This window comes from Apteryx mantelli, chromosome Z, assembly GCF_036417845.1.
Source record: "Apteryx mantelli isolate bAptMan1 chromosome Z, bAptMan1.hap1, whole genome shotgun sequence".
Classification (NCBI taxonomy): Eukaryota; Metazoa; Chordata; class Aves; order Apterygiformes; family Apterygidae; genus Apteryx; species Apteryx mantelli.
Window position 1 is genome coordinate 12,020,228 of NC_090020.1, and position 22,646 is coordinate 12,042,873.

General features: G+C 43.2%; 1 protein-coding gene across 1 annotated transcript in view; it reads right to left on the bottom strand.

Moving 5' to 3' along the window:
• The window catches only part of NRG1 (neuregulin 1), a 184,583-nt gene that overhangs the window by 150,186 nt on the left and 11,751 nt on the right, over positions 1-22,646 (bottom strand). The window contains exon 2 of the mRNA XM_067316099.1: positions 1,010-1,187. Within this exon, the coding sequence (XP_067172200.1) occupies positions 1,010-1,164 (155 nt within the window). The 5' untranslated portion in view covers positions 1,165-1,187. The remainder of the gene's footprint in view (positions 1-1,009; positions 1,188-22,646) is intronic.

Below are 22,646 nucleotides of genomic sequence, written 5' to 3' on the forward strand. Positions count from 1 at the left end.
GCACAAGCACCTCTTTGATTTGGGCTGCTGTTTGGTCTAAGGAGATGAGAGCTGGCAACGAGTACAGGGGCACTTAACACTTTGGAGGGAAATACCTTCTCTTGCAGAGCCCCCCAGATCTGCTGTGCCTTGCACAGAGGGAAGGGATGGTGTGGCGCAGCTGGCAGCACCCCTACCTATGGGGAGGAGAAGTGGGCATTGCAGGGCTGGGCTTGGACACAGATTTTCACAGCTCCCTTCTGTAGAGGAGCAGCCACATTCAAGGCTTTTACACCTAAACAGCATAGGAGAGACACAAGAGTGAAAGATTTCTCTCCTGCCTCAAAGCAGACAAGCTATTGCATAGCTTCTTCTGCTTTCCCCACAGAAACTAGGCACCACCCCATCCTTTGGCATTGGCCACCAGTCGCACGTAGAGGAGACCCTGTGCCAGGCGGAAGGATGGGATCTGCAGGCCTCCCAACTCACCTGACGTCTGCTAGACTGATGCCTCACTCTGTAGGCAGTGGGATACCTCCCGTAATGGGCTACTGCCAGCTGAGCATAGGGCACCCAGGACTAATGCAGGAAGTGTTCAGCCTTCCTTCAGGACTGGATTGCTTGCAAAGTGAATCTCAAAAATATTTCCAAATTTGCACTGCTTTGATGATTTTAAACAATCTTGGATTTCAGACAACATGCATAAGGTACCTCTGTTTTACTGGTAGTTTAAAAAAGGCCTGTCTCCAAGACTTACAAGTTAAAACAATAGTCTTTGGCTATGAGAATAAAAACAGAAATTAAAAAGGGAACATTATGGGATATTTATAACATACTACAACTTCATGCACAAGTTCAAGAGAAATAAAGTCAGCATCTGTTTCCTTAAATATTCTTCTTCCATAACTCATAGCATTTAGCTCTGTGTGGCAGAGAGACTGCAATTAATAACCTCAATGCTTGCATTGTGATGAACAGCTTACATGCCTTCCCTCCCACCCCCACTTTCAAGATATGTCTCTGTACTTACTTTTGTTTTTTGGGGATCTTGATATTTTCCGGTTTGTTTTTTTTGGTTATCTCTTTTCCATTCTTTAACCATTTGAATCTGAGCGCAGGGTAGTCTGAAGTGGTTTCACACCTTAGCACTAGCTTCTGACCCACAGCAGCCTCTTGGTTTTTCATTTCCTTCAATTTGGGAGGCACCGCTAAAGAAATAAAAGAACGAGCTGGTGATTAGACCATCCTTGGACGGGAAAACAGTGTCAAACAAAGCTGAGTTAAGGCAAGCCATAGAGAGCAAATTCCCAACCAGACTAGCAAAGCTTCCTATACCAAAATACAAAAGATAAGAGTCATTTGTGTGTTATGCATACCACAATTAATGCATATAGGAGCATTTAACGAGAGGCTAGTTTGACTGTTCGGAGTCTTCCTACACGGGCCTTGTGTGACAGGCCTGCAAGCCATATGCAGTCTTACCGTGAACTAAAGTGCTGCTTCTGTATTCGGTATGAAGCTTTAAAAATACTTAATTGATCATGTGCGCCTAGACATGAGACAGCATACTGAGGCAGGCAATCCCAGTAGGTAATGCAGAAGGAGAAAGGGGGGGTGTCTTGCTGCGTCATTTATTCCAACTGCTCTGAGTCAGTGGCTATCCAAGGGTTCCAGGTGCAACTGACATGATGGAGAGCTAAAAGCATAAATACAAACTCAACAGCTTCTCTAACCTGAGGAGAAGGTTCTTGCTCCAGCTGAACATTATAACCTGCATTATACACCTAGCTCAAAACTCAGCTTGGCCATAACCTTTCCCTGAGGCATGAGATGGGCTTGGAAGCCTATCAAGGGAATCAACGTCAATTAAGTATATTTTGGAACCAGAAGGGCACACTGCATTGCAAATGCCCAGCCAACAGCTCACATGCACTGAATTTCTGTAACTTTATAGCAATGGTGTTTCTTGTGTAGGTAAATCTCAAACTGTTTAGGACTTTCCCAGTTAAAGAAGACCCCTAAGACTCCACAACCAGTACAGGTCTCTGAGCATAGGCTTCACAACGAGATGTAGTCGCTCTGTGAGACACAACCCTTCATGTGACCCAATGGGTTAAGTCTAAGGCAGCATCTATCCTGCTCTAATAGTGAATTAAAAAAACCTAGTTTAACCCTATTTCTGCTGAGGCTCAGGATAACACATTTACTGCCCTACTGGGGAGGGGTGATAAGGGAAGCGCTGCTAGCTACAACCGCGCAGCTGGTGGGTGGTGGCTTGTGAATCCAGCTCTGCTCAGTTGTGCCTCATCGCAGATCTGTATCCTCAGGAGGGACAGTATTTTACATGCAGCACCTTTACTAAAGTCTACTGTTTTTTTGTTTCTGGTGTTACTGTACTATTGTCTAGGGAAACAAATGGCCAAATGGGCTCTGCCTTCGGTGGCCAACAGTTCTCCGCAACATGAGAATCAGGAGCTTTCATCATGATACCAGCAGGTCTCCAATACGGTTCTATGATGAGAAAATGTTAAACACCCTGGAGCACACTTGATTATGTTTTGATACTTGTCACTTGTGTTTTTTGGAGACTTGCAGGCGTCAATTGCCCTTAGTAATTATTCCAATCAGGCAGAAATTAAGCGGCACCATCACAGCCTTAACTCTTAACTTAACTTGACAAAAAAATTTGTCAAAAGAACTGGATAAACACTGGTCTGATAAGCACTTGCCTGGTATACACAGGAGTGCTGCCTGTCCCACACGTGAGGCAACCTTTCTGTTCCCAGCACAGGGAAGCGGAGGAAATCAGGGAAGGCCTGATGTCCTTGGAAACTGGACCCGCTGGGAACAGCCCAGGGAACAACGTAAATGGTGGGTGGCAGGGAAAACGTGGTCTGCGACAAAAGAGCGAACGATGTGTGGTTGCTGTGCCACCAGCAGAAAGGCCAGATGGGGACAGAACAGCCTTCAATATTAAAAAAAAAAAATCTGATTAAGTGGAAGGTAACAACTTTTTCTCTGTGTCTCCATTGGCTAGGACAAAAAGTAACTGGCAGGAAGTCTTAGACTGGACATCAGCAATATATCTGACAGGGAGACCAGCACACGCAGGAATAGCTTGTCTGGGGAGGACGTGGAATTAATTTCCATCAGTGGAGATTTTAGTTGGGGGTAGACGACTGCCTTCAGGCAGTATGGCAGACTAGGTAAGTGCTTGAAGTTTAGAGTTTCATGATCAGGAAGAAATTTCCCTCAAAATGTGTTCTTATATTTTGGTTTCCATCTTTTTCCCCATGTCATAATTTAAGAAATCCAAACTCGTCCCCCAAATGCTATCAAAACATTTTTTGTTTGCTGCAAAACAAATGCCCACACACCATTCTAAAAGCAGTATGTTTAAATATATATACCTGTATGCGTTTGTGTGAATAGATATATTTGTACACACACACACACACACACACACACACACACACATATGTACACATGTATAAATATTCAGACATTTACCCAAAAGAATGAAACAATTTTTGAAAAATGTCATCTTTAAAATTTCCAACAAAATAATTAGCATTAATTAACAGCTTTGCTGAGGTTTCTGCTGACAGTTTCAGTCTGTCAGTTAAGAGTTAAGGTTATAGTCTTCTGTCACAAAGTGAGAAAAGGAGCTGCAGAGGTATGAAATACAAAAGTAATATTTCTTATTTTAATATATTTCACTCAAAGTATTCCTATTCCATATCTTCTATAGATTAAGGGAACAACTATAATTGCAAGGCTCAAAATTTTTGTGCTTAAGACTTCAGCTGGTTATTGATTTTCCTGTCAACACATCAGTGTGAAACTGGGAATGAGACGGAGATGCCATTTTGTTCCTGAATTTTATTTTAATTCAATATTATCTACTCGAAATGACTTGCAGAATTTTTCCTCCATCAGGGCTGTCAATGAAAAAAAAGTGTGAAATTAATATGCTCAACTCTTGCCATAATTCAGGAGTTACCAGGAAACATAAAAGAGGATTTAATCAATGGCAGTGACCCTCACTATTTCACAGTAACTCGCTGTCCAAGCATGCAGGGTCTCCAGGGAAAGCAGTAAAAGCTGCTCACAGACATGTCAGAAAAAGAGATTCCTTCTTTTTTTTTTCCTTTCATTTACACTATGTTTGTTTCTTTTCAGCTACTCTTTTGCAAAAGCTAATCAGACCTGTCAGGCACATGAGAAAGCTAGTGCTGATAAAACTACAGCACGGGTGTTTGGACTGAGATCAGCTACAGCTTCCAACGCTGCAAGACATAGCCGACTTTTATCACAGCCTGTGTCAATTTCTCCAGTTCTGGTAAGGCATGACCTTGTCTGAGGGAAGAAAACGACTTTAAAGCAGGCACAGATATTTATAAGGATAACTGAACACGGACGCTGCCCTCGCCTCCCTACCCCTCCTCGCTGGCTCCTGGGGCATCTCACGCCAGCTTGGCTCCTCTCTGTCCATTTCTTCCTGCGTCTGCCTCTCACAGCCCCGCTCCCACCACCGGCAGGGCTCCTGTCACACGCTCAGGGCAAAGTTTGCTCTTGCAGGGAAGAACAAGAGAGAAAGGGCAGGGGAAGCCCTTTCTGTGGCTCCTAAAAATGCACGGAGGTTAGGAGACCATCTGTGCCAGAATGAGTTGGTCAAAACACGCGCTGAGCGTTGAAGAGAAGTCTCGCAGCATTTACTGCTGATCGACTTTTGGGTATTGCCATTGTAAGTCATTGCCGTATCACAGCGGCAGAGCTCTTACACGTGCCCTCAGTCAAAGAACGACAAAGGCCAGACAGCAAAGAAAATAAGCACATCCCGAAGAGAAACGCTGGAAACTAACCGTGGAAACACTCCCCGCGCGGCACTGCTTGAATGAAAGGTGCACAGGGATCTGCTCTATATGTATTCTTTGCACTGGCAATACGCTGAAACCCTGGGAGGGCCTCCCAGTTGAGGAGTCAATTAGGCACACGGAAAGGCACCCACGTTTAACCCCGGGCTTTTCACACTCCTCGGTCAGGACCTCTCTCTGTGACCCATGGACCTTCACTGACTTGACAGACTGTCCAAGAAAGCAACATGGGTGATAACAGGGAGAGAGGGTAATCACGACGCGAAAGGCCTTAACAAAGCCACAGAGCAGTTGTGTCAGCAAAGGGCCCACACGGCTGGAAGCCCAGGAGAAGGATTTAACCAGCAAAAGCATGCAGATTGTTAGACCTTTGCTTATTAAGGCAGTCTGAATAGCTGCAATTTTCTAGCATTTTTCTTACTGGCCTGTATAACATTATCTCAGTCAAGGAACACGTGTTTCCATATTCACTCTGCAAAAGACACATTGATAATATATGATTGGAGATAACTTCTTATTTCTTGGTGAGTTTGGCAAGGCACAGCTATCTTCTCACCCTCAGTGTTTGATTGTATAGTTAATCTGCATGGAAGCTCAACACATTGAACAAATTAAACAGGAAACCTGCAAAATATTATCACACAACCACATGCTTTCAGCTGAAATTCCATGAGGTTTTGTTTTTTGTTTTTTTGTTTTTCCTAGGAAGGCACAAAGCCTTTTAAGCATCTGAACACAGGAATGTGTTAGGCATTCTTGCCAATACGCAGGTGTGCGTAGCTTGCTGTGCAAAATTGTGACCCACAGTTTGGTGAAAAGCAATGGAAGCCACAAGAATAACATCCATTGCCTTGGTCTTGAATTTGCTTTTTTGTACCATAATGCTCCATGCAGTGAAGTAATACATGACAAATTATAATATTTCCAAAAAGCTTTCTCCCCTTGCATATGAGATTGTAATCAAGCTCAGATTTATCATCAGCAGGCCAGATTTTCTAAAGCCCTCGGCATAAACTCTATAAGCTATTTTTGAAATAATTTTGCTCCTGTTTAGACAACTAAAAAAGCAGGCAGTTTTGTGGTTTGGTTTTGTTTTTAGTACTCCTATTATTATCTCAGGCAACATTTGGATTCTGAGCAGTTTTCAAAATCTAGCTATTTCATTCCCACATGCTAAGTCTCTGTGCAGATTACCTATATGATAAAACACTGTGGGTGATGATAGAACATAATCCTGCACAAGTAAGCTCTCCAAAATACCAGAATAACTAAAAAGGAGTTGAGAAATTGCAAAATTCAACAAGTTGCTTAAATGCACATTGTTCAATGCTGAACTCTTTTGAAAATATGGCCAAACATGTTTCAGCTTCCGGATCTTGGTATGATTTGAACACTTATGTCTGCGACAAAGAGCAAAAGGAAAAAAGCAGAATCAACGTTTATCTTTGAGCACTGCATGCAAAACCAAGATCCACAGAATCTTATTCTTCTTAGTTATGCTACAAGGAAATTTTTGCTATACATATATCTAGAAATTCTAGATATTGTAAAGGCCGATAGAAGGGAGATCATAAGAGTAGCTAGTACCAAGAAACAGAGCAAAGGGGAGAGGGTGTAGCACTCTAGCCATATGCTTTTTTGGACCAGGAAGGAACAAATAAATGCCACCATAAAACAGAGTAACTCCTTCCAAAAGCTAGTTGCAAAGGCAACTGTGACTGGTTTCCCTGGCTAGGAACTGATCTTCCCAGGCTGTGGAGAGTTTGTGTCTAAACTCAGTGAGCACGGTAGGTTTAGGTATGATGGTGGTGTAGTCTCACTCAATTCTTTCAACGTAATGGTGCACCCAACAGACTCAAAGAGCCCTGCCTAGACTACTAGTTTATTTTGGGTGAAATGCTATCAAGTGCATGGTATTTCATGCCAACATTCATGGAGATGTATCTCTAGCCATGAAGCTGCTCTCTGAGCTTGTGTTAATCTCACTTTTGTTCTCTCTGTTGGTATCCCAGCGAACCCTTCCAAGAAGAGTTTTATAGGCCATTTCATAACATGACCTTGGGAGGGCAATGTTTTCAACAGGCCGCTGAAAATGGAAAAGTGGAGAAAGTACTATGCAAATGGAGAAGGTCTCCCTACTCCCCTCCACTTTGTGTAAATAAAAAGTGTCTGCAGCGGAGTGAGAAAAAGGATGGCAGTGACAAACCAGCATGTCCAGAAGCAGAACCATGCGCATGAGGGAAAGACTGAGAGTGCCATTTACTCTCTGTAACAAGATAATACCAAGCTGTCAAGCCTTGTGCAGTCACTCAAAGTATCAGTTTCAGAGCTTAGACCTCCTCAGAGACAGGGAACCAAATTCAAAGACAGCAAAATGTAGGCTGCACAACAAAAACTGGGTGTGAGCGAGCGTCTAACCTAAAGATTATAATTTAAAGGTCAACACTTAATTTATTTACTGATGGTTATGTCTACAGCAATACACAGCCTGATTGCATTAAACGTTCTCTCCTCAGGTTCAAAATGCTGCAGCTGACTCCAACTAGCTACTTGCCTGATAAACGCTGATGATCCTGTTAGACACTGTCAATACAAAAACCTGATCATACAGGCTGAAAATGCGGGGACAGCGTAAAATAAATATACTTGATATCCAATAAGCAATGTAGGGACAACTGCTCATAAAGTCGATACAAAAACCTTGCAGGGCGTATTTTACATACCTAAGTGCACAAAGGTATACTCCAGAATCTTTATTTCAGCACTAAAATGAAAGCAATCCAATGCTCAGAAATGCTAGGCAGGCATAAATACCATGGACTTCAAGGGGACCTGCAAGTACTCAATGATTTTTTTAAAAATGAAGCCACTTTTGATTTAGGAGCTGAATTTCAGGACTGCATATTAGAAAACTTTGTCTTGAGTTACAGGCACTGAAGTCAGATGAGGGCAGGAAAGGTGGCTTGCTGCAACATACGTTTGTCTCTTTCTCTCATCTACTCTCCAGCATAAGTATTTTCAACACTATTCTGTATCTTTGCTTCCAGCAAGACTTGCCCTAAGTCATCAAACAGAGACTAGCACAGCTGAGAAAACCTCCTAAGATCAAAGGCCTTGATGGCATTGTTAATTTGGCTGGATCTCAGACTAGGATTTATGGCCAGATTTGAAAGATTCACCAGATTCCTGAGTTGAGAGGCACGCCAGATTTAAACTTTGGTCTAAAATGTGGTGTACACTTGGCTATTTAGGTGTGCCCAAAGCTGGTGCTGGGAAGAATAAAGAGAAATGGAAAAAAAAAGAAAAGAAAAAAGAAAAAGAAAGGAAAGATGAGCAACACAACAATATTCCAAGTACATTCTCCTTTGGCATCATTTCAAAGTGCATTCCACTCCACAACAGTGGATTGCCAATGAAAATCGAATTCTTAGGTAACTCCTTTTTTGTTTGTTTTTGTAGAACTTACACTTTTTTGATAGCCTCCCTACAGCTTTAGTCTTTCAGTCTGAGGGATCCAAAGTGCTGCAGCCATCTCCTCCTTTCCCTCTCACATTTTCTGTTCTCCTGCACACTCCTGTACTTGCCACCACCAGGGAATGCAGTCTTCTGTGTGCTGAATCCTGTAGGCTTTGAAATCTCATGTGCATCTGTTAAATTTCTTAACTCTTGTTTCCACCTCCTTTGGACTCAGCTGACTCTCCATCCTCTCAGCACTTCTCCATCATGCTCTTTCCCTTCAGACTGTTCCAGCATGGCTGGAGCATTCATGCACAAAGAATTGAATCATTGCTTTCCCTTAAACTTCATCATAGAAACAGGCCATTTTTTCTTCTTACACTCTTTTCTTGGCTTTTCAGAATGTTCTGATTCTGCAATAGTTCCACTTCACAGACGAAAGTGTGCCACGCATCAGTCAATAAATTGCCTACTGTGGGTTTATCCACGGCAGGCCCTGCTACTCCTCAAAACCTGCCTCATCCCCTTGAGACAGTGAAGGCCTTAAGAGAAAGAACAACACCATCTATCACAGAGATACTGTGAGGAGACTTTTATGTGCCTGGGCAGAGATCTTCCTAATTAAACCTGCCAAACCATCCCTACTCCCAAGGAGAGCTCAGTCCTATATGCATAAAAGCAACAGTCTGCCACATCTGTGCACAGTGAAGAATTAAAATGGCTTCAGACAAACTATAGTCTAACGTTTGACATAAATTTCCCAAGTGTTAAAATAATTCTCCATATTGAAGAGGAAAGCCAGAAAGCCCTACAGCACACATGGATGTCTTATTAACCAATGATACAACACAGGGGGAATAGGCTGTGCTAAGACAGATGAAATTCGGTGAAAGGGGGTCAGATGGGATTCCCAGACTGTGGGATACAAGGTACCACAAGGTGTTACAGCTGCATGGACTCACAGAGCCTGGAGTCATGGCCACCACCAACAGTGATACCCAAGTAAGCCGAGTTCAGGGACCCGTGACATAAGCACTGGAAGTAATAACCAGTAAGTACACACAGAAAGACCTGAAATGAGCTTCACCAAAACAACTACCCCCCACAAAAGCCCAAGACAATCACCTTCCCACAAAGCCCACAGAAAGGTCATCAAATCCATAGTTCAGCATCAGAGGAAATGACTCAGTTTTCAAGAGTCCAGGGAAACCAGTATCTGCCACATGTCAATGGGAGACAGCAGGAGCACCTTACTGAGGCAGCCTAGCATGAATTTAGGACTTAAGTTCTCAGAAATCTTCGCCTTGAAAGTAGGATAATGATGAAGATGGTTCAGTTGAACAAATGGATCAAGGTACAGCAATGACAACAGAACCACAGGGTACATTAAGAAAAGGATACAAAATAATCACGAGTAGGCAATATATGAACAAATGTAACACATGAGCACACACACATCTTCTTTGCCACAAATTTCCTGTAATTTTCTCTTAACAAGGATGGCAGAGAAAGCCAGAAGTTCCTGAAAAGGGTAAGATGCACTGCAGTACCTCTGTATAAGGATGGATTTAACAGACTAACCATCAGTTCCTTACGCAAGATCAGTGAAAGACATACGTTAAATAACAAAAGGCATAATGCTGAATATGCTTATTTAGCTCCTGTAAACAGCTAAGGAGACACCCTATAAAAAATGAAGACACACCTAAATATCTGGAGAAAAGTGCTTATTTTATAAATGTGTGCGATTAACCCATGGAATGAACTGCTATAACATACTGAAGCAAATAGTTTAGGAGAATTCAAGCACTGATTTGTTACTGCCATTGGTGAGTCCTATTGCAGCAGTGTTTGGAAACTCTCTTAATGGAAGAGGTCCCTAGCCAGGTGCTGTACAAACCAAAGCCAAAAAAGATTGCCCAAACTTTGTGTGAATAATACTCAAATTGCTGCATGCCCAAATGAAAGTGTTTAAGCAATAGCAGCCTTTGCATTTCAACAATTTGCTACTTGTATCTGGGAATAGCTGCTTCCTAGAGGTATCTCAAGTTATGCTTAAACTAACATTAGGAATGTGACATGCAGGAGTGGAAATATCTTTGCAGGGGTAAAGCAAGGTGTAACCTCCATGCACGCACTGTCTGGAAAGACACATGAAGATTGACCCCATGCCTGCCTCCTCCACAGCACCAGGACTGCACCCAGCCCTGCATGCAACATCCCCAAGAGAAGCTTCCAGTGTCCATCCTTGAGAACCTTCCCATTTAATGACAAATTGAATAAAAAAAGTATGAATAATGGTATCTGAACAATAGTTTAGAAGATTTCTGGACATTCTCAGACACAGCTGGCAGTTTTAATGGGTTCAGTCATCTGCTGATGTTTCTCCCCACAAAGAAATACTCATCTCTGCTGAAATTTTTGAGTGGGAAGGTAGAAAACCTGAACTGAAGCCTAAGTCTGATGGCTTTCTTGACACGAACCAAACCAAAGCTAAAAGGTAGAGACCAATTTTGAGAAAAGAAGATTAATTTAAGCATCAAAAGAAAGAAGTTGGCATTGCATTACAGGCTGCATAAAATATTCACGGCAGTGTGAAGAACTTCCAAGCTTTCAAGACATTGATTTGCTAATGCACAAGTTGAACTTAACACTATGGATTTTGGCTCCCCATTCACCATATTCTTTCCCCTTCTCCCATTTAAATCCTATGTGGTCAAGCCTCCTAGCAATACTCCCTTGCTGGGATTTACCTGAGTGTTCAGCACAGGCTGTGGAAGCACCTATGCCTACAAAAGCATCCATGTGCCCAAAGACAACACACAGAAAACCTGTGGGAAGGGTCTGTCACAATGCAAATTTTGATGGGGTCACCTTGGTCAAGTCTTTTTGGGTTATTTTCTTCTGGTGCTGGGCACAGATGGCAGCATTGCATGTGCCAGCATCAAGCCAAGCACCATAGCATGTGAAAGAGGGATTCCTCTTGCACCTGGCTGTCAAAATCTCCACCAGGCAAAAAACATTAGAACTGTCACTAGTGGAACATGCTGCTCCTCCACTCCAAAGTCATATTAGAAGATGACTGCTTTCATATATACACACTAAGAAAGGAGAATTTGGTTTGACAGTCCCAGAAGGGTACAATTTGCACCACAAAAGGACTTCCTTATCCCAAGGACACAGCACACGTAGTCCCTGCCCTTTCAGACAACTGAGGTTGCCATCACTTGGTAATGTTTATTAGCAAAATCTTTCTTTTTTTTTTTATCAGGAGGTAGACAAACAGTTTAGCCAATGAATCCCAAAGATGTTTGAGTCATTTTAGGAACTGGGGATCTGGATATAGCTGGGCATTGTACATAAATTACCCACTCAAACTCAATTCAGCAAAAAATCTAAGCATAGCACTTACCATAATGTACTTACACAGTATGCAGAAAGGATCTCATGTACACCCTTCAGAACAATTTACTTCTGACATATACTGAACCTCACATTTAGACTATGCAGCTATGGGAAAATGGAGAAAGAACTGCACACCTGTTTAAATATATGCGTAATCTTCAAACAAATGAAAAATGAAAAAAAAAACCTCTTAAGAAGGAGTACTAAAACCTCTTAAGAATAAATTTTGCTAAATACTTACAATCAAAAAACAGTGCTCAAGAAGACCTAATTAGAAGCATCTCTCCTGGTTAAATTATTATACAAGGTTAGATTTCTTTTTAAAGATCAACCTCCAAAAATCTGTAACCACATGATCAGTAAAGCGTGTAGAAATATGCCACGCTTCAGCTTTCACTGGAAGAGGGACAGGAAGACTTTATGCAACTCTGAAATGGTCTCTGGACTGTAGTCAAAGGTTCAAAAATTATGCAGGAAAAATTACAAGGCTTTTAAAAAATATATTCCTGATCAACTGAGTGCCATGGAACTGCAGACCAGGAAACCTGCATGAAAGTAGCAGGTCACACAGGACAGGGATCAACACACGAATACAAGAAAGAGTGAAATAGGTCTCAAAGAGAACATCAGGTCCAACCTAGAGCTCCCAGTCCATATCTATCAAGCTTATCCTGGCAGGTGCTTATGTAATCTTTTGCCAAAATCCCTCAATGGCCTTAAAATCTATGATTATGTGAAAAAGAATATAACACGCATTAAATAAATCCTACCAGCTAATGATTATTTAACATCTTAAGTATCTATTCCCTGTGAAATGTGGCCACCAGTATGTCTTGTCAGGAAGGAATTATGGCTTCTAAATGCATAAAGGTGATATTCTTTACATAGGAGCTACATACAGACCTTCTAGATTCAGTCGAAATTACCCTAGTAAGTAATGTGCATAATTTACCAAATCTTATGCCCCAGTCTAGAGTCTCCATTAACAGAAGAGAAACACAAGGTTTAGCTAAAAAACTCCACATATAAATTCTGAACTGGCTGCCAGTTAAAAGAATAAACATGTGGTAAAATAAGTGAAACTCCCTTCCCTAACTTTTTTTTTTAAGTTAGAAATGGTTTTCATGTGTCACAGTTTTGGGTGAAGTCACAGCCTGAAAATTGATTATACGAAGCGTGCAAGCATCTAGGGCCTTATTTGTGTTACAATAAGAACTGAAGGCCTAGCACAGTACTAAGGCAAAATTCTGGCCCTGTGAAATCAAAATGCTTTGTCATTGATTTGATACAGTCAGCTTTTCACTCTAGAAGACTAGGAAATATGCTGCAATCTTTATAAGGGGGGAAAAATAAAGCACAGACCTTCTCTATCTCCAAATTTCCAGAATTATAAATAAATTATAAATCAATTTTATTTAAACCAATTGAAAGCCTCAGTGTGAACACACTTAAATGATTTAAAGCTGATTTATGATTAAATGCACAATAAAATCAATTCCTTAACAAATTAAGTTGAATCAATAAACTTCTGGATTAAATTAGTCCTAACAGGTCCTCCTAGAGGCAAGGCTCTCTCTACTTCAATTGATTTGATTCAAGAAACTTGACTTTAATGACAGCAACTTTGTGTGTTATCACTCATACATGTAAGTACGGGGCCATCATTCAAGCTATAAAGACATTAATGTGATTCTAAACATCTGCACAAAAGGGCTAATTGGACCATCCCCTACTCTCCTTTTTGTTTCATTCTCAATTGATACTTGCATTATGGGCAACAGCTTTATTTTATTACTTCTGAGCTGGAGATTTTCACATGTCATCTCCTGTGACCTATCTCTTCCACGTCATTGCAAACAAAAGTTTCAGTTTACCATTATTTCTGCAACAGGAAACTCTTCCACTTCCTTAATTCCCAGCCTGGACACCAACTTCAATCATGAATCACCTGAACTACATACACACAGCAGCCTGCATAAAATGTGCTTTTCTGCTGCTGATAAATTACTGAAGAGCATTAGTAATACCACTGCATGCTTATCTGCAGCAAAGCTGTTTCTACTGCAGAGTCCCACTGAAAGCTCAAAGTAGCTCAATTTATTTTTGGATAGTTGAACTGCAAGGTCTGAGTCTACATCTCTTTGCTCTCCCAACAGAGCCAAAATCTCAAGCCAGAGTGCCTTGAAACAGCTCCCTGACAAAAAGCCAAAGGTTATAAGTGTCATCACTTTTTTCTTTCTTCTAGTACTCCTTCAAGAAAAAGCCATTTTTCATAAATCAAACAAAAACTCATTATCTCACAGAGACAGTATCATGTCCAGTTTCAGTCTGGGTTTTCACTGAACAGTGTGGCTGCCACCTAACAGGCCAAATGCATTATTTTCTCCCTAACCATGCTGAACCCATAGGGGCTGCCAGGTATTTCTTTTGTCTAAGCTTTCTAGAAGACATGAGAAAGAAACTCGTATTCCATGAAGAAAACAAACCAACATAAAAATCTGATCCTAAAAGGGCTTGGGAAACAGGGGATTACAGTGGAAACTGTTGTGCAGCTCCAGCAGCAGAACTAGCAGGTGTCTCAGGTTTGCTAAAACACGCATTCCTGCCAGATGGCATGAGCACAGCAGACCCTACTCTTTTATAGGAAGCCCACTGCAGACAGGATTTATAGCCTCGGGATGAGCAAAAAGATGAGTCTGCTGTTTATCTAAAATGATGTAGCATCTGGCTCTTCTTCCCCAGATGATTTTGCTACTGCCACCACCACGAAACAATATGAGTGTCTTTGCTGAGAGATGCCCACTTTCTCTCTCTCCTGCCCTTCTAGGTGGTGGTCTTAAGTTCATTCTGCAGACCAAGGACTCTCTCTCAGTCTCACAACACTCCCGTGTGCTCAGGAGTACCAGTTTCCAAAATGTTCCCATATTAACTCAGTCTGGGATCCTGCCCGATCGCTGGGGAGAGGACGTAACTGTGAAGAGGCCTGGTCTGATAGGGGTTGACAACTCCTGTGATAAACACACAGAGAAATAAGGTGTACTAAAGCCTCTTCCTGATGGACTGAAACCTGATTCCAGCCATATGTCCTAGCTTGGCAGTACTTCCTTCTCCAAAATTTGTCCTACATTGATAAGTACGTAATAACGACAGCTATGCAAATGAAAGCCATGAAAGATTGATGGAGGAAGCCAAGAATGAATCGCAAGAGCATCAGAAAGGCATGTTCAGAAGAAATGTAAAGGATGATTTCACTGCCTCTGCTGAAATTTAATATCCTGAGTCCCCCTTCTGGCTGCAAAGGGAATTTTATGTAGGAAGCAACCACGCAGGACACCATTACTGCTAAGGGAAATGGAGAAAAACCAGCCAGAAAAATGCTCTGTAAAAGATAGACCTACTGCTACTGTGAGTATACATACTGTTATATACTGTGAGAGATGTCATAAAACCCAATATCGTTGAGAAAATTAATAATTAAAAAAGGTAATATCATTATACTGAATGCCTATTATATTTTTATCATCTTTTATTGCTTCTGGGAGGAATTTAAGACATGTTTTGGAATTTGTTATTTTCAGGAGTGCTCTTCATTTTGTAGAGCATTTTATTTCTTCATCTTCATGAATATACAGTAGTGCATGAACACACTAAGGATTAAATAAAATTAATATCAGTATACCTTTTTCCCTGGAGCCAAAGAATACCCGAGCTCTTTGTTAAAGGGCAGAGGAAGTGAGCACACCGTGCATGTTCAGGGAGGTGTGAAAGGGCCCAAAAGCCTTTCTCGTGAGTAGCTCTGACATGAGTTGGGAGTGTATAGAGGACATCTAAATCCAGCAAAACAACAACAAAATGATGATCTCCCCTGGCAGTGTCTGGCACCTCCGTCCATCTGTGAGCTTTCACAGACGCATCTGAGGTTCACTGAGCGCGCACACCAAACCCGATGTACAATCTCTGGAAGGCCACATTCCCATGCCAAGACAAAAAGCTCCCGGATCAGATGCTCCCTTCCCCCCAGTCTCTTGATCCCAATTTTTCTGAGTAAAGAAAAGAATGTGGGGTTTTTTTTGTTTGTTTTTCAGTATTTTAAGTGCTCATGAGATGAATTGTTTTGATAGTAGTTAGATGTTTGACAGCTGTTAATTCCCATGGCTTGCTGCACCAATCTTAAACACAATTTAAATCATCACAGGAAGCACTGATCTAAACAACAGGTTTTAATTATCTTTTCCTTTCTGTACTCTATTATTTTCCTAAAAAGAAAAAGTGAAAAAGATTCTTGTTGGTTTCTAAATAGGTATTGACATTGGTTTCTTAAGTATAGCCCTTCTTCTCAATTTGATAATTCTGTCTTCCAGGCACTAAGGATATGCTGTTTTTGCCCTCCATTTATTTAGTCACCTGTATAACTGAACATAAACATAGCCAGCCCATAAATTCTTAGATTGTTTTATGCTGGAAAATAGTGTATTATCTGACATGTTTCTTATCTGACTGATCATTTTTTTACCCGTGGCTCCTCTTAAATTACAGATGGATGGAGATTAAAACACAGAAAAAAAGAATTTTGAGATGTCTTGTATTAGCTGAAGCTGCCAGACACATGGGGAGTGGAGTGAAGCAGAAAGTTTGCTTAAAACGTGTTTTGAATTCAAAATCAACAGGCTTACTAAACAGAGAAATACTAAATGGGATTCGTGAACTACTTCTGGTCACCATGTCCTTAAAGAAGGGGAAGTACCTCATTTTTATGCATAGATTGGGAGAGGAAAAAGCAGTTTTTGCTCTTTTAACTTGTATTCAGCAACTTCACTTTGAATAAATTGGTCATCAAACTGAAATAGCTGAAAAACACAAAAATCTCTCTCAAGTCTAGCTTTCAAGAATGATCTCAAACAAGTGAAATCTCTACACTTTGGGTTTCCCACGTGGGGAAACTAGCACCTGGGATGGGACGGGCTCTCGTAAGTCTGCATTAAGTCATCGCAGACACCAAATCCACATTAACTGGAGAGGCCTCCTGCACTTTAAACTGGGGTGGGCAGCATCGCATTAGAGCTGCAGAAAATGGGTCCTTCCCTGCTGCGGACGTGTCCGAGCGAGCAGTGAGGACTGCGGAGAGCCACCGACACCACGCGGGCATGCAGTCTGCCTGAACCCTTGCACCGTGCCCCTTTTTAAGATGTGAAATACTGTAAGACCGGATGGCCAGGCAGGGAGCTGTCCATGGGGGCTCAAGCAGGAGAAAATCTCTATGAGGAAGGCACACTGGATGCGGGAGGACAATAAAGTCAGGAGAAAAGAAAAAAAAAAAAGATATCTTTCCTAGTAGAAGCCACAATAGACTTGTGATTGAATAGCTGCACAGGAAGGATTTGGGATAAACAGAGAGAACAAGGAAGAAGAACTTGATGGAAACTGTCAGGATCAGCACAGCTAGCTCCCCAGCACCCCCAGGTTTCTATGTACCCAGACCCAAAGACATATCCAGACATGACAAGTGCAGTGTAAGGTGGCTACTCAGCTCTTGCTCATGTCCCAGGGATCCTTGGCAAAAGGATTCTTGGTAGAAATAAATTAGACTGGTGTGTCCAGGTTAGGACCCCGTTTTTAGTCATTTTCCTTGCGAACAGCAGCCTGACCTTCAGCAAGGTTTCCCCACAGCCTGGCTTTTTTAAGCATTTCTCTTCCACGTCTGACACTGAGGTCTAGTCTCTGTACACCCAAGCGCAGGGGACCCCACACAAGTCCCCTCGCACCGCAGCCGCCCACGCAATGGGGTGATCGCTGCACAGTGCAGACTGACCTACGGGGATCGGGGCAGACAGGGGACACGGGGAGGAAAAATCAGTCGGGATTCATTGAAGATGTGAATTTCACCTGTAATAGTTAAATCAAATTAAACATCGGAGTGAGCGGCTCCATTCAGGTGGCTTTGGTTCGCTTTGGTTTGCCTCATTCCCAAAGCAGATTTGGTGGAAGTTCAGGCACAGCTCTTCAAGCCTCCACAGCAACATCCTCCTCGGGGTTTTTCACAGTTCAATTAAACCACTTTAAATGTTAATATTCTGAGTGCCCTGTCTGGACCAGCTGTAACTGTGATCACCTGGAGGGTTTACGCAGAGCAACCATCGGGCTGTAAATTCACAGTTTTGTTAACTAATTTACTCTCATAGACAAACCTTTGATTTGACACAAAAGCCCAACCAACTAAATCCCCCCTTAAACGCTTATTCAAAGCTGCTGTGGTTCTGCTGCGACCCATGACATCCCACAAGGTTCCTGGCTCCAAGCTCTGAAACAATTAGACTGGGAAAATTAAATGGTGCTTTCTGTGCACCTGTGACTGCCTCGTTCCCCCACGCCTGACAGCAGCGTCTCTCCCCTCTCCCACACAGCCTGTGAGCGCAGCTCCCAGGGTCCGCAGTGCCCAGGCTCGGCTCTCCCAAAAAGCTGTCAAGGAGCACGGTGCGAGTTTCTTGTGAAGCCAAATGGAACCACTGGTTTTGGGGGGGGAAGGAAAAAAAAAAAAGGGGTGTTCTTGAGGGTCTCTGCTTAGAAGATTTATATTTTAAACAGGCAACAGCTAGTATCTAGGGGGAACAGATACGTTACCAACAAGTCATTTCCAAGCAGCTAATAACTGTTTCCCTACCCACCAGATCCTAGGACGCATTTTCAGGTTTAAACATAACATACACACTGTAAATAGCGGAAACATCTGGGGTTTATTATAACACCACTTTGCTAGCCTCGGGCATTGCTCAAATCCCGCCGGCCGCAGTTCACCCTTGACCTGCCAAACACGATTACTGTACTCCGGCAAGCTCCCCCTGCTCCGCAGCTGCTCTCCTTTCCCTCCCCTCTGTCAGTGCTCATTACTGCTGTCCTTACAGCTACCATCCTCGAGCAGCCGGGCGAGGGCTTGGGTTGCCCCAGTCCCTGTGCATGGTGAGGCAGGTAGGGGGAAAGACCCTGGGGACGACCAGTGAAATCATTTTTCCTGCAGACCTGGGGGAAAGAAGGGCTGCACAACGCCCCCGGCGTCAGCAGCCTTCGGCCTCCACCCCCGAGGCCTCCTTCCTTCTCTGCCTCACTCACCCCACGATCATAAGGCTTTGGTGTGCCTTGGTTTCTCCTCTTTCCACATCTCCAGTCGCCCCACACTGAGCCCAACGTGACCCCGTCCCTCTGCCACACTCCTCATCTCCCAGCCGTGCCTGGCTCCTGGGCTCTCCGCTCCTGCTCTCCATCCCTCCTCTCCTTGCTCTCCACCAAGAACATCTCTTCACTATAGCTCTTCTCCCACAGCTTCCTGTCTGGCCCCACCATTACCTCCCACCATACATATACGCACTTTTCCACCACTTCTCCCCTCCTCCCGAACACGTTCCCAAGCTGACCTCTCCCCGTCCCTATTGAAACCTCATGATGCAGGAGCACTGTGGCCTGGGACTTCCTTTTTTCCCCTGAAGTCTCAGCTGGGGCTAGAGTCTTAGCCCAGGCTAAGCAGCAAGGGAGAGGCATTTTAGGGCTGTTGGCACAAGGCTGGGCTGCAAGACTTTGCTTGAACTAAGTGCAACTGTGAGTCTGAACTGCTTTAGTTAAACTATGATGGAGGCACTCACCTTGAGAAACAAAGCTACCTTAAATCTGGCTATTTTAGAGCTAGACAAAAATATGCAAGTGGTGATCTAGTATGGCCTAATGATTGCGCTTTAAAAGCTCACTGGGATGAGCTTTCCAAGTGTCCCTGCAGAAGCAGGCCACTGGCTGCAGGCTCTTGCCTTGCAAGCATGCCTAAGCAGTGCAGTTACTTCTCCAGCCAGCTGCCCCGCTGAACATCTGAAGAAGTGGGCAGGAGAGCAATCAGCCCTGCCGTTCAGTAAAACTGCAGAAAGAAAATACAGCCTGTGTTTCCAGCAGCCCTGTCTACATGCGAATTGGGAACAAACCTAGCAGCCTCCCAGCCAAGTCATGGCCAGCCTCACCCCTGCTTTACAACTCACAGAAGCACAACATCTTTTCTATAAATCCTCTATTACAAGAAGCCTCCCCCAGAGGTAACGGAGCTAACAGCCGTTCTAGCAGCAGTATATCCATTTGCAGAGCACTATCAAAGCTCCACCGTCTTCCCTGCTTGATTGAAACACACTGATGGATGCTATATCCACCCTGGTCCTGGAGCACTGAGATCATGTGCTGATTACCGCATGGGGACAGCACCCCCACTCCCTCCCTTCCCTGTAAGGTAAAGAAGAGAAGGAAATTTCTGAAAATAAATATCTGAAGGGTATTGCCTTTTTAAGGTTTTATTACTCCATAGGCTGGTAAAACCCTCTGTTAGGGATAACGACATGTAGCCTGTTTTTTTTTTTTTTTTTTTTAATTTGTTAGTTCAATCCACTGATCAATTAAAACATCGTTCTGGAATTATGCTATGGTAAAACAAATGTACCTTTAGAGAATAAATAGAATTGATTCTCTCCTGGTGTAAAATACCTTCCTAAATGAGGTATTTAAATATAACCTCCAATCCCTCTCTGAAGAAGCACCTGGTAATTCACTTTTTGGATCAAATTGCAACTCCACAAAAACTTTATGACCTCATGTGGTCTTTCCACCCCCACATTCCTCCTTAGAAACATTATATACAGCATGCTCCAGGCAAGAGGGTTTGCTTGAAATGTGAATGGTGGTGCTGGGGAAAGGGATGCAGCAGAGCACTGAGAACATGAGAAATGGGCAGCTGTGTAAGGAAGGACTCCCTCGGCTGCCGATGCATTCATTCCTGGTCAAGCCTCTGCCCTCCACTCCTGCTCGAAAAATCTTCCACACCCCATATTTTCCCATGTCAGACAGGCCCACATACCCGTGTTTCCCTCCATCCTCATGGAGGTTTCACTGTCCACAAAAGCAATGTCCCTGGTTGGACTAAAAGCTTGTCTAGCCTGGTGTGCCACCTCCAGCAGCAGCTGACAGTGGGTGACTGGGAAGAGAGATGAGATGAAAAGCTATCACAAATTGTTGGCTGTGACTCATCTGGACGAGGCAAGGTCCTCCAGGTGGGTGAGCCGAGGAGGAAGCAGGTACTGGTGAGTTGGGGTAGGTGCTTGGGGACCTCTGTGCCGAAAGGCAGGTGGACAGGCCACCTCTCGCCTCTCCTGGCTAGACTTGGGGGTGGGTGAGGAGGCCTGGGTGCCCCCCATGGAGGGACATGGGCCTGGGAGAGGGAGCGGGTGAAGGGGAGCTCCTCGCAGGAGCAGAGCAGGCGACCCTCACGCAATGGCCCCAGACCCGTAAGTCTCCGGCCGGTTGATGGGACAGCGGCCCGCGTACACCATCAGCGTAATCCTTCATCGGCCTTATCATTTTTATCTTACCTGGTCCCCGGTTACAAAGCCAGCAATTGCTGTGGTTTTATGAATGGAAAGAGCCTAGCAAACAAATTCCAGTTCTTAATACCTCAAGCTGTTGCCTATCCCACAACGTCAAAGTGTTTTAGAGCTCCCGTTTTGTTCCCGGGTTCTTTGGGATTGATCAGAAATGGATCGGCTTTTTCCTAGAAACTGAGAGTGAGAAACCTCACGAAACATGCCACGAAACAAGGCAATCCTGAGGCTGCCCGGTATTCCTTTAATTTGTCAGGGGAGTTCTGAACCAACTGTAGTTTAAAAAAAATCAAAGGGAATTTACTATTGTAAAACATTTCAACACTTCCCTGCTGTGAGCTGTGGTGGGGAAACTTCTGCTTTTCTGTAAAGAGCTGACTTCCCAGCTCTATCCAAAGAATACACATTTGTTCCTCTCTTAAACATTAATATGGAAATAAAAGGATTATTTTGGAAAACGCGCTGCTTTCTCACAGCAGCATTCAGTTCCGTTCTTTACGGACAGCAGTGCTTTCCAAATTTGTGCCATCCAGCTGTTGGCACATTTCACACGACCACTCCCTGAGGGGGTCTGTCCAGGGGCTCCAGCATTTTTATGGAAACAAAAATTAAAAATGGATTAAAAATGAGTCTTTACTTTTCTTGATACTTCCCCAGTGGAGGAATTCTCTGATGTTATACAGCTCTAGGAGGGCTTGAACATTTAAAAATTAACTCCCCTCTTGCTGCAGCTGTGATGGACCAAAGTGTGTGTGAGCACAAGTTTACTTGTGTGTTTGCCCTAGTCTTGCTATAGTATAACTCTAGATAGAAGAAACACTTTTGCCTTCTCTTTGCAAGAGCTAAATACACCAAGGTAGAAAGAGAAATGGCTGACCCTTTGCTGAGGCAGAGAGAATAAGATGAAAAAGATGCCGAAACACCTGGAGATGTAGAACCACTTGATTTCACAGGTCAGATGAGTTAAACAGTAATCTCAGCAGCAAACATTCAATATTTAATTTAATTATCTTTCTCTACTGTATCATCTGTAGGTCAGCAGACATGATACAATGCATGATGTCAACTTCTTTCAATGCCGTGCTTGCAGGATGGAAGTTATTTGTAATTTTGTGAAGACCATTTGTTATTTTCAGTTTAAATAATTTGCAATGTCATTAACTGCATTTTTGCTTATACGCTTGTGTTGTTTCAGGACTAGCCAAGGGACACCTGGGAGGGCCTGCTCACAGTTTAAAAACCATGGTCACCCATGTAGGCTGAGAGGAAATGTGACTGCATGAAATCTTCCCTTCACACACAGCCCCCATTAGTTGCATTTATCAAAGTGCTTAAGTGAGTCCTTAAGTTGAAGTCTGCAAATTGTCCCAGCAAAGTTTAAGGAGTTTCCTGCATTTTTGACAGGTGAACTTGTTTTTGTGAGTAAGTTGGAAGATGAGGTTTCTTGCAGGACCAAGCAGTGCAGAGGACAGGGAGATACACAGACACAGTAGCCCCAGAGCTGTAATGGCTTGGAGGGGGTTGGACCCGCTCT